General features: G+C 43.6%; 1 protein-coding gene across 4 annotated transcripts in view; it reads right to left on the bottom strand.

Annotated features, from left to right (window-relative positions):
• Positions 1–3984: 3984 nt before the first annotated feature.
• ICE2 (interactor of little elongation complex ELL subunit 2) overlaps positions 3985–11488 on the bottom strand; it is a 68150-nt gene continuing 60646 nt past the window's right edge. For 3 of the 4 annotated variants that reach the window (XM_007533863.3, XM_060174407.1, XM_060174409.1), the window contains 2 exons: positions 8236–8494; positions 3985–5688 (listed from right to left, as the gene is read on the bottom strand). In XM_007533863.3, coding sequence (XP_007533925.3) covers positions 5566–5688; positions 8236–8494 — 382 coding nt within the window. In that variant the 3' untranslated portion in view covers positions 3985–5565. Of the gene's footprint in view, positions 5689–8235; positions 8495–11488 lie in introns of those variants that run through there. The other variant, XM_060174408.1, reaches the window with a different exon arrangement.

The raw sequence follows: 11488 nt of genomic DNA, 5'->3' as shown, positions 1-11488 counted from the left end.
AAAGAACTCACCAAACCCAACAACAACAACAACAAATGACCCCATCCAAAAATGGAGAGAGGTTGTGAACAGAATATTCTCCATGGGGGTCGGGCAGTGGCGCAGTGTGGCGCAAAGCACAGGGACCGGCGTAAGGATCCCGGTTCGAGCCCCCGGCTCCCCACCAGCAGGGGAGTCGCTTCACAGGCAGTGAAGCAGGTCTGCAGGTGTCTATCTTTCTCTCCCCCTCTGTCTTCCCCTCCTCTCTCCATTTCTCTCTGTCCTATCCAACAATGAACAACATCAACAATGGCAATAATAATAACCACAATGAGGCTACAACAAAAAGGGGGAAAAAATGGCCTCCAGGAGCAGTGGATTCATGGTGTAGCCCAGCAATAACCCTGGAGGAAAAAAAAAAAAAAAGAATATTCTCCATAGAAGAGACCCAAAAGGCCAACAAACATGGAAAAAATGCTCCAAGTCATTAATTGTCAGAGAAATGCAAATAAAGACAACAATGAGATACCACTTCATTCCTGTGAGAATGTCATACATCAGAAAAGGTAGCAGCAACAAAGCTGGAGAGGTTGTGGGGTCAAAGGAACCCTCCTGCACTGCTGGTGGGAATATAAATGGGTCCAACCCCTGTGGAGAGCAGTCTGGAGAACTCTCAGAAGGCTAGAAATGGACCTACCCTATGATCCTGCAATTCCTCTCCTGGGGATAGATCCTAAGGAACCAAACACACCCATACAAAAAGATGTGTATATACCTATGTTGATAGCAGCACAGTTTATAATAGCCAAACTTGGAAGCAGCCTAGGTGTCCAACAATGAGTGGCTGAGTAAGTTGTGGTCTAATACATAATGGAATAGTACTCAGCTATTAAAAATGGTCAAGTCACCATTTTCAACTGATCTTGAATGGACCTTGAAAAATTCATGTTAAGTGAAATAAGTAGAAATAGAAGGATGAACATGGGATGATCTCACTCTCAGGCAGAAGTTGAAAAACAAGATCAGAAAAGAAAACACAAGTAGAACCTGAACTGGAATTGGCGTATCGCACCAAAGTAAAAGACTCTGGGGTGGGTGGGTGGGGAGAATACAGGTCCAAGAAGGATGACAGAGGACCTAGTGGGGGTTGTATTGTTATGTGGAAAACTGGGAAATGTTATGCATGTACAAACTATTATATTTACTGTTGAATGTAAAACATTAATTCCCCAATAAAGAAATTTTTTAAAAATGGTGAATTCACTTTCTTCACCCCATCTTGGATGGAGCTTGAAGAAATCATGCTAAGTGTGAGAAGTCAGAGACCAAAGGATGAATATGGGATGATCTCACTCAGACAGAAATTGAAAAGCAAGATCAGAATGAAGAACACTAAGCAAAACTTGGACTGGAGTTGGTGTGTTGCACCAAAGTAAAAGACTCTGGGGTGGGGGTGGGGGAGGGCTCAGGTCCTGTAACATGAGGGCAAAGAGTTTGAATTGTTACGTGGAAAACTGAGAAATGTTACACATATACAAACTATTATATTTTATTTTACTGTTGACTATAAACCATTAATTTCCCAATAAGGAAATAAAAAAAGAGGAAAAAGTGGCTGCCAGGAGCAAGTAGATTCATAGTGCTAGCACTGAGCCCCAGCAACAACCCTGGAGACAAAACAAACAAAAACCTTTCTCTTATTCCTATGTACTAGAATATCACTTGGATATCATGCTCTCGACTCTAGCTCATTGTGCCTAGCTCTCTTCCTAGCTAGATTAGGAGATAGCTCTCAGGTAGAAACTAGTCTTTATCTTTCAATCCCAAAGAGAATGGCGTAAAGTATTACACCCAACAGAAGCCCAGAAAAATGCATAATCAGTTCAGCACAGCACAGGCAAAGCTTTGATAGATGACAGTGAATCCAAACCGATGTAGCTTTCTGGGTACAGACATACAAGCAGGGACAAGAAGGGCTCACCTGTGTGGTGGTGAAGGCTGGCGGAGGCAGCTGGCACGTGAATGCAGTGCTTGGCAGAGACTGGGACCTCCCGGCATCATGGAATCACCAGAGGGGGACTCTGAAGATGCACGCGCACATACTGATCTCTGATGTATTTTCTCAAAAGCAAAACCTAGGACAGAGTGTAGAAAAGAACTCTTGTTTCCTCCTGAGAAAAAGCAGGTTCTCAGGAAAATGGAAGGAGGAATTCCATCTATCCACCAGATACTCTTTGGGTATTTTCATGTTTAAAAATAGGCTTAAAAATTTTTTTTTCTAATTATCTTTATTTATTTGATAGAGACAGCCAGAAATCGAGAGGAAGGGGGATTAGAGAGGGAAAGAAATAGAGAGGCACCTGCAGCCCTACTTCACCACTTGTGAAGCTTCCCCTCTGCAGGTGAGGACCAGGGGCTTGAACCTGGGTCCTTGTGCATTGTAGCTTGTGCGCTCACCCAGGTGTGCCACCAGTCTTTTTCTTTTTATACCATCAGGGTTACCCCCCATCCTCATCTTCCATATTCCTTAGAGAATTAACCAGCTTGTGTAGCCATTAAAGCAGCAAATCTTTCCCAACAGCTTGCTGGATTATTTAAATGATTTCTTAAACATCTATATATGTTTTGTGTTTTATTGGATAGGACAGAAATGGAGAGAGGAGGGGAAGACAGAGAGGGGGAGAGAAAGACAGACACCTGCAGACCTGCTTCACCACCTGTGAAGTGACTCCCCCTGCAGGTGGGGAGCCCGGCAACCTTAAGCCAGTTCCTTGCGCTGAACCAGGATCTGTAAGCCGGTCCTTGCACTTTGCGCCACCTGCGCTTAACCCGCTGTGCTACCACCCAACTCCCCACATATTTTTTTTATATTCCCTCCTTTAAAAGGTGAAGCATGAATGTGAACTTAGTAACTTTTAAAAAAACTATTTATTATTGAATAGACAGAAATTGAGAAGGGAGGGGGCTGGGCAGTAGCGCAGCAGTCTAAGCGCACGTGGCACAAAGCGCAAGGACCGGCGTAAGGATCCCGGTTCAAGCCCCCGGCTCCCCACCTGCAGGGGAGTCGCCTCACAGGCGGTGAAGCAGGTCTGCAGGTGTCTGTCTTTCTCTCCCCCTCTATGTCTTCCCCTCCTCTCTCCCTTTCTGTTCTATCTTAAAAAAAAAAAATTGAGAAGGGAGAGATAAAAAGGGAAAGCCAGAAACCTGCAGCCCTGCTTCACCTCTTGTGAAGCTTTCTCCCTGCAGGTGAAGACCAGGGGCTTGAACCTGTGTCCTTGTGTGCTGTAATTTGTGTGCTTAACCAGGTGCATCACTGCCTGGCTTATTGACTTATGTCTAAAAAAAAAAAAAGAAAAGAAAAGAAAGGTGAGAGGAGTGACTATATTCTTATGACTAGATTCTAAGGCCAGGAAAGTCAATATGGCTTCCTCCTTGTTCTCTGAGGCAAAACAGCTCTATCCTGGGGACACGTACACAGACTTGATGCGCGTGAGTGATGAAGGCCTCCCAACACAAGTGAGCCTTGATGGAAGCAGATACTGCGGCTCTCCTGAAGCCTTCAGAGGGCTGCAGGTCCCACCCAGAGTTTCCCTCAACTACTTGAGAGGTCTCGAGCCAGAACTGCATCTGGAATCCTGATTCACCAGAACTCTAGGAAAGGAAGTGTGTTGTTTGAAGTAACTAGGCTGCAGGAGGATGTGTTTATTATGATTTTGCCTCCAATGTTTTTTCAAATAAATATCTCATTATTAAATGTCACAAGCTTCCATATTGTGTAAGACGAAAATTCAAATGTTATAGCCTGACAAGTTTGTCCCTGTCCTCAAGCTTTTTCCTCCCATCTTACCATCTTTCATGTCTGTACATGTTGATTTACTTCTGCCTGAAATAAAATGAAGCTCCTTCATGTTACTCTGTATTTATTGTTTCATTTTTTTTTTTCTGCCTCCACAGTTATCGCTTGGGGCGCAGTGCCAGCGCTATGAAATCACTGCTCCCGGCATCCATTTTGTTCCGTTTTTATTTGAAAGAACAGAGAGAAACCGAGAGAGGAGCTAGAGAGGAAGGAAGACAACACGCCTGCAGACCTGCTTCATTGCTTGCAAAGCTTCCCCCCTCCCCCTGCAGGTGGGGAACGGGGGGGGGGGGGATTGAACCCGGATCCTTGTGCTTTGTGCTATGTGCACTTAACCAGGTGTGCCACCACCCGGCCAGGCAGCACTTTCATTTCCCCCTTCTAACTTGTCCTCACTTTAAGGACGTGGCTCAATCTTTCTCCTTCCTTAGCTACTAGAACCAGGCCAGGTGACCTTCTCAAGTTACTCTCTCAGAGCACGTTATCACAGAGACCAGGAACGTGCTTTTCCTTGGCGTGTGAGTTTCTGGAGGGGCGGGGGGGGGGAGGGGGGACACAACTCTTTTTTGATATCTGCATATTCATTTATTCAGATTGTCCAACTTGGGTTTACCAAGGAAGCAGGTGAAACATTATGCCAGGTGTTAGTTACGTACTGGCCAACAGGACAAATCAATCGATCCATCGGCCCTTGAATGGTGTAGAGACTATTCACAAAGGGAAACAGTAAGTAAAGTGATTAATTAGTATAGACGTGGGCACTATCTTGAGATGCTCTGAAATGTTCTTCCCGGAGCTACGGATAAATTAAACCTTCACCAATAAGGTGGATCACAAACTGAAGGTGTTTGTTTGTTTGTGTTTGTTTGTTTTTGTTTTTAAGAACATCTTTGCTCAGATTGTCAGCTTTGTTGCTGGTGTTTTCCCTCAGTTCTAAAAAAAAAAATCAAGAAAAGGACGTAAGTATATGGGGCTAAAAGCTTCTAAAATCTTTTTTGAAAAGGTTTTTTTATTCATTAACACCAGAGAAGCAAGCGAGAGGGAGAGAACCAGTGCACTCTGGCTCCTGCAATGGCAGGAGCGTCGTTCCCACTGCGCCCCCTGCTGGATGACAGGCGGCAAGTTCTCTCTAGTCCGGCTTCTGCAATGTCACCTCACCAAGCTCTTCAGGGTGTTAACTTGACTGACCCGACCGGCCGTAGTTATTGTAAAGCAGTGTATGAACGCTAGCACGGTGGGCTGGAAGCAAGGTTTGTATTGCTTGAAATGATCTCGGACAGTGGTTAAGAGTCAACCTTTTTGGCCTATCTCTGCAGAACAACCGCATGACTCAAGAGGATTAACACGTAGAGATGATAAATACTGCTTCTGAAAATAAATAAATAAATGATATTCCTATGAGTGATTATTTATTTATTTATTTTTTGGAAAAGACCCACTAGAAAAATATCTTCTTCTTTGTATATTCTCCTGCCATGGTCATGTTACATAAAAGTCTATGGAGATTCTCCTCAGATGTCGAGTGTGCAGAACGTAACATTCCATTCAGCTGAAACGTCCCTTCACACGGCCAACAAGTTTTCTTCAAGGCACTTCAAGAAGTCTTTAAGAAGACACTGCGGTAAAATGTTTCTCTTACTGGCGGATCTCTTCGGCATATTTCTTCTCCCCAGACGTTTCTCAGTTGAACACTGTGCTAACCAGGTTTTTCTTCATTTTCCGTGGCGCAGTTAAGTGAGTTTTCTTTTACTGGGAGCCCCTCCTTCATTCTCAACCTGCTGAGCAGGCAGGCTTTTGGTTTCCATGGAAACCAGATTCCTGTGGCTCTGGGTAGGCATTCTTGTTCCACCGCCCTGGGAAGCAGAGAACAGACTAGCTGAGCATGTCTCCAACACACGTAGATACGGTACAACTCGTTATTGTCGGATACGTTCGTGACCCTGAGAACAGTCCCTGATATATTTTTAATCTCCAGCCTCCTAGCAGCTTCTGTTCGAGTTTTATCCTGACAGTTCAGAAGCACAAAACTTTTAGGAAAATCACTAGAGGGTAAGACAGATTGGGGCTGATACTGAGAAGTGAAGAGGGGTGGTGGCGGGTGGGGGAAATGACTGCGCTAAATGTGAGGGAGTTTGAGGAGAAATGAAAGGCTTGTGGGGCATCAGTCTGCAACAAGGGAGCTGAAGTCTAGCAGAGGGTGAAACATATAAAGGGGAGGAGTGGGAAAAGGCAGGGAGACAGGCAGAGGTAAAGAGGGAGAAATTACAAAATGGAGGAAGAGACAATGAGGAAGTAAAACAGGAAAGTCCATAACAGAGAGAGAGAGAGGGAGAGAGAGAGAGAGAGAGGGAGAGGGAGAGAGAGAGAGAGAGAGGGAGAGAGGGAGAGGGGGAGAAAGAGAGAGCAAAAAATCCAAGTTGCAAAGAAAATTGAAGGCCTGAAAGAGAATAGCAAGAAATAAAGGAGGAAAAACGGGAGGAGACTACAGAGGATGGAGAAGAGGAGGAATGGAAAGAGAAAGAAATTCTGTAGGGTTGCTAACCGCACCTCTCTGGTCAGTCCGAGTACTACTCACTGTCACTTTCAAGCTCACAGTCTTTGGACGAGAGAAGCTATTTTATTATTATTATTATTATTATTTTTATTTAGGAGGAGGAGGAAGGGGAGGAAGGGGAGGAAGAGGAGGAGGAAGAAGAAAGGAACAGAAAGTTCCGATATGTAAGCTGCAAATATTCTAGGGCAAACATATTGAGATGATTATAGAACCAGAACAATAACTTTAACGTTTCCTGGATATTTTTGTTCATTTATAAAACTTTTCCTACAATTAAACAGGAATTTCTTGGATTATATAAAGAGTGGTGTGGTAAAGAATATTTCTGGCTATGGCTTTGCAAAAGTTCCAGAGAGATAAATACCAATCGGCTGGAATTTCTGGGAAGGATTCTATAAAGAAAGTTAACACCCTGAGTTATATAGACTTTATATACTTACTTGCTTTTGTATTTTTCTATACCTTACCAGATTTTAATTGTACCATCATTTTATTGTATATATTCTTTTTTTTTTTTTTTTCCCTCCTCCAGGGTTATTGCTGGGCTCGGTGCCTGCACCATGAATCCACCGCTCCTGGAGGCCATTTTTCCCCCCCTTTTGTTGCCCTTGATGTAGCTTCGTTGTGGTTATTATTATTGCCCTTGTTGATGCAATTCGTTGTTGGATAGGACAGAGAGAAATGGAGAGAGGAGGGGAAGACAGAGAGGGGGAGAGAAAGACAGACACCTGCAGACCTGCTTCACCGCCTGTGAAGCGACTCCCCTGCAGGTGGGGAGCCGGGGGCTTGAACCGGGATCCTTACGCCGGTCCCTGCGCTTTGCGCCACATGCGCTTAACCCACTGCGCCACCGCCCGACCCCCTATTGTATATATTCTCATGTAAATTGCATTAAATATTTAATAAAATGAAACACTACACATAAGTAATAAAATCTATCCCACAAACCAGAGCTGAGTAGTGCTATGGTAGAAATAAATAAATGAAACAAATAAATTGAACTTTTTGGGAGTTGGGCGGTAGCACAGCAGGTTAAGTGAACATGGCGCAAAGCGCAAGGACCCATGTAAAGATCCTGGTTTGAGCCCCCAGCTCCCCACCTGCAGGGGGAGTCACTTCACAGGCGGTGAAGCAGGTCTGCGGGTGTCTTTCTCTCCCCCCTCTCTATCTTTCCCATCTCTTTCCATTTCTCTGTCCTAGCTAACAACAACGTCAATAACAACAATAACAACAATGAAAAACAACAAAGGCAACAAAAGGGAAAATAAATAAAAAATTAAAAATTAAAAATCGAACTTTGCTTCTATAGGAACAGAGACTTTTAACTAAGAGAACGCCTCATCCAAGCATCCACCAGGCAAGCTAACGGAGTTTTCTTTTTTAAGTTCTTTAGAGTTATAAACCTTATTAAAGAAAAAAAAAAAAAAATCGGGCCAAGTGGTGGCGCACCTGGTTGAGCGCACACATTGTTACAGTGCGGTGGGACCAGGGTTCAAGCCTCACTCCTCCTCTGCAGGGGGAAAGCTTCATGAGCAGTGGCAGCTTCGTGAAGCAGGTGTCTCTCTTCCTCTCTCCTTCTCTATCTTCCCTTCCCCTTTTGATTTCTCCCTGCTTCTACCTAAAAATAAATAAAATAAAATACAGAAAAAAGTAGGTTTACTAAAGAAAAAAAAAAAAACTAGAAAGTTCCACTGACACAACAGCATGAACAACTTTATCCACCCCTCATGTGGATATGGTTTATAGGACGGGGCTGGGAGTTAATACAGCCAATGTGGACGACAGTGAGCGACATAGAGTAATAAATAGTGCCCTGGAAAACCGGATTTCAGACAAAAGAACTTACCTTTTGTTGTGCTGTGGGATCTTGTGATTTAGGTGGAAAGGTACAAGGTATTCTCCCATGATGGATGTGATATGGTAACAGGAGGCTGGGATCTAGCGGGACCCATGGAACTGAGAGACTGGCAGGTGCGCCGGGAAGGCTGCAATGTGTCTTGTGTAAGTTGTATGTTGTTCTGGTGACTTTCCCGTCAGAGGTCTTGTAGATCAGGAGTGAAGAATCGTCCGCTGCATGAGACAACAGATAGGAGCCCTCCTGCAAGCTGACGTCGCACAATGAGATCGATTCACTGGCTCACTGCGACAATGTCTACAGCACTCTCTTAACCCTGACTCTCTTATCAGTACGAGTGAAAACCATTATGGGAATGAAACTCTCATCTCTGCAAATACATTTATCACCGAAGAAGATTTAAGAAGTCTTCTAGTTTCACACCTTTCAAGCTTCTAATGATCTAATGGGGGAGAAAAAAATCTGCCTCATTTTATTTTTATTTTTTAATATTTATTTATTCATTCCCTTTTGTTGCCCCAGTTGTTTTATTGTTGTTGTTACTGATGTCGTTATTGGATAGGACAGAGAGAAATGAAGAGAGGAGGGGAAGATAGAGAGGGGGAGAGAAAGATAGACACCTGCAGACCTGCTTCACCACCGGGGGCTCAAACCGGGATCCTGGGGATCCTTACGTCAGTCCTTGGGCTTTGCGCCACTTGCGCTCAACCCGCTGCGCTACCCCCGACTCTCGCCTGCCTCATTTTCTAATCTACAGCCCAAAGGTATCCAAAAACATCTTCTAAGTACAAACCTAGTATTTCAACTCATTGAACACTGCATCTGCTTGGTGTCTAGCAATATACTGGTGAACAGAGATACAAGTCAGAGTGTTGTTCTTGGCTCCAGTTAATAGTCCAGTTAATAGGAGGCTGGGAGACAGCACTCTACTGGGTGAGGGTGAGGACCCTAGTTGCAGATCCTGGTCTCCACATGGGAACAGCGTGAGGAAGCTTCATGAATGGTGGGGCATTACAGTGGTGTCTCTCTCCTCTCTCTCATCCTTTGCATACAAAACCCCAAACAAACAAACAAAAACATAATTCTGCAGGGACGGGTGGAATTATGTTAGTGTGAAGCCTCAGTGATAACCTTGGTGAAAATTAAAAAAAAAATGTAGCCAGGTACCCTCTGTCTGTCTCTATTTGAAGTGAGTCAGCCTGGAGTACTGAAGCCCTAGTGATAATAAGAGTAAACAAATAAATACAAATAAAGTTGTAGACATAGTGGAGCCATCACAATACAACCAGATGTGATAACAGAACAGCAGTGACAAGCATCTGACAGGTAGGAAATGTGTGACATGGGCTCATGGCTGTCGCACTGCCTACACCATTCTGCCAGTAAGCACTCCACCCCAATCCTTCAGGTCAGAATATTTTCAGCCCTGTGCTACAGATGAGCCGAAAGGAAACATGCCAACCGACTTCCCCAAAGGGCTGAGTGCAAAGGTCTGGATATAAACTCAGTCACATTTCACAGAACATGCTGATCTACCACCCTCACAACCATCAGTTCTGTCAAAGACCCAGTCTGCACTTTTCCCTAGAGAGGCTTTAAGAAATTCAGTGTCCGTGGACAGAAGTTGAGAAATAAGAGCCGAGAGGGGAAAACACAAAGCAGAACTTGGACTGGTTTGGTGTGTTGCACTGAAGTCAAGGACTCTGGGAAGGGGGGGGGAGGGGCTGTCAGGCCCTAGGGCAAGATGGTGGAGGAGGACCTAGGCTGGGGGTGAGAGTGTTTTGCAGAAAACTGAGAGATTTTACAAATGGATCAAGTGTATTTACTGTAAACCATTAACCCCCTCCCAATAAATAAATAAGTAAATAAATAAATACAGCGTCCTAATATAAAGAATGAAAGGCACATGATGAATACACTACACTTTCTTGGGATTTTATGTTTCTTTAGACCAAAAATGTTAAGGAGATTAGTTCTTTCTCACAATATATCATTTAAATAGGATTGATCAAAGTTTAATTATAACAGACCTGCCTACAAGCCTGGTAAGTCAGGTTTTCATTCATTATTATTTTTTTTTCCAAACAGAAAAGTAATTGGCATTGACAGAGGAGACCTGAGGAATTATTTCCAATCACTTTCAACTTTCCCCTAAGGAAATAAAACAACAAATGGCTTTGTGCCAGGAAGGTGAGAATGCAAAATAAAAATCTTATCACAGGATGATGGAACTGCAAATACATAGCAGAAAGTTACTAAAGTCAGTATTACTAGTTTGTAAATGAAGACAAATGAAATCAAGTTGTCTTCAAATCAAAGCAGAAGAGTTGGTGGTCCGGGAGGTGGCGCAGTGGATAAAAGCATTGGACTCTTAAGCATGAGGTCCTGAGTTTAATTCCCGGCAGCACATGTACCAGAGTGATGTCTGGTTCTTTCTCTCTCCTCCTTTCTCATGAATAAATAAATAAAATCTTAAAAAAAAAAAAAAGTAGAAGAGTTGAACTTTGAGATTTTTTTCTTTTTTAAAATATTTATTTATTCCCTTTTGTTGCCCTTGTTGTTATACTGTTATAGTAAACTTTGAGATTTTTAAAAAATCTTTTATTTACTTATCTATGATTGGATAGAAACCCAGAGAAATTGAGAGGGGAGGGAGTGATAGAGAGGAAGAGAAACAAAGGGTCACCTACAGCCCTGCTTCACCACTTGTGAAGCGTTCCCCTTGCAGGTGGGGACCAGGGGCTTGAACTCGGGTCCTTGTACACTGTAGTGTGTGTGCTCAACCAGATGAGCCACCGCCTGACCCCAACTTTTTTTTTTTTTTAAACCAGAGCACTGCTCAGCTCTGGCTTACAGTGGTGTGGGGGCTTGAACCTGGGACTTTGGAGCCTCAGGTATGAGAGTTTCTTTGCATAACCATTAGGCTATCGAACCCTGCCCTATGCACTCTGAGATGTTTTATTTCTATTTTAGCTCACTCCTGAATTAATATTGAGTTTATCTTTAGGTAAAAGTGTAACAGAAAGAAAGCCGAGAAGCCGAGGTCCATATATCAAATCACTGTGACAAATGAGTACCTGAAGAACTCATGTTTGAAGATCTGTGAGGGACCTAGGGAGTTTTCATCCCCAGTTTTATGTGGCTTCTTTGTACAGAAACTGTAAGCAGAGCTATGGGAGGACACACTAATACTCTTCCCGGATGTCCACATCTGATTTCCAGAACGTCTGACCGTGTTAACCTT

This window comes from Erinaceus europaeus, chromosome 16, assembly GCF_950295315.1.
Source record: "Erinaceus europaeus chromosome 16, mEriEur2.1, whole genome shotgun sequence".
Lineage (NCBI taxonomy): Eukaryota > Metazoa > Chordata > Mammalia > Eulipotyphla > Erinaceidae > Erinaceus > Erinaceus europaeus.
The sequence above is the reverse complement of the archived record's forward strand: the minus strand, read 5'-3'. Positions and strand labels throughout refer to the sequence as shown.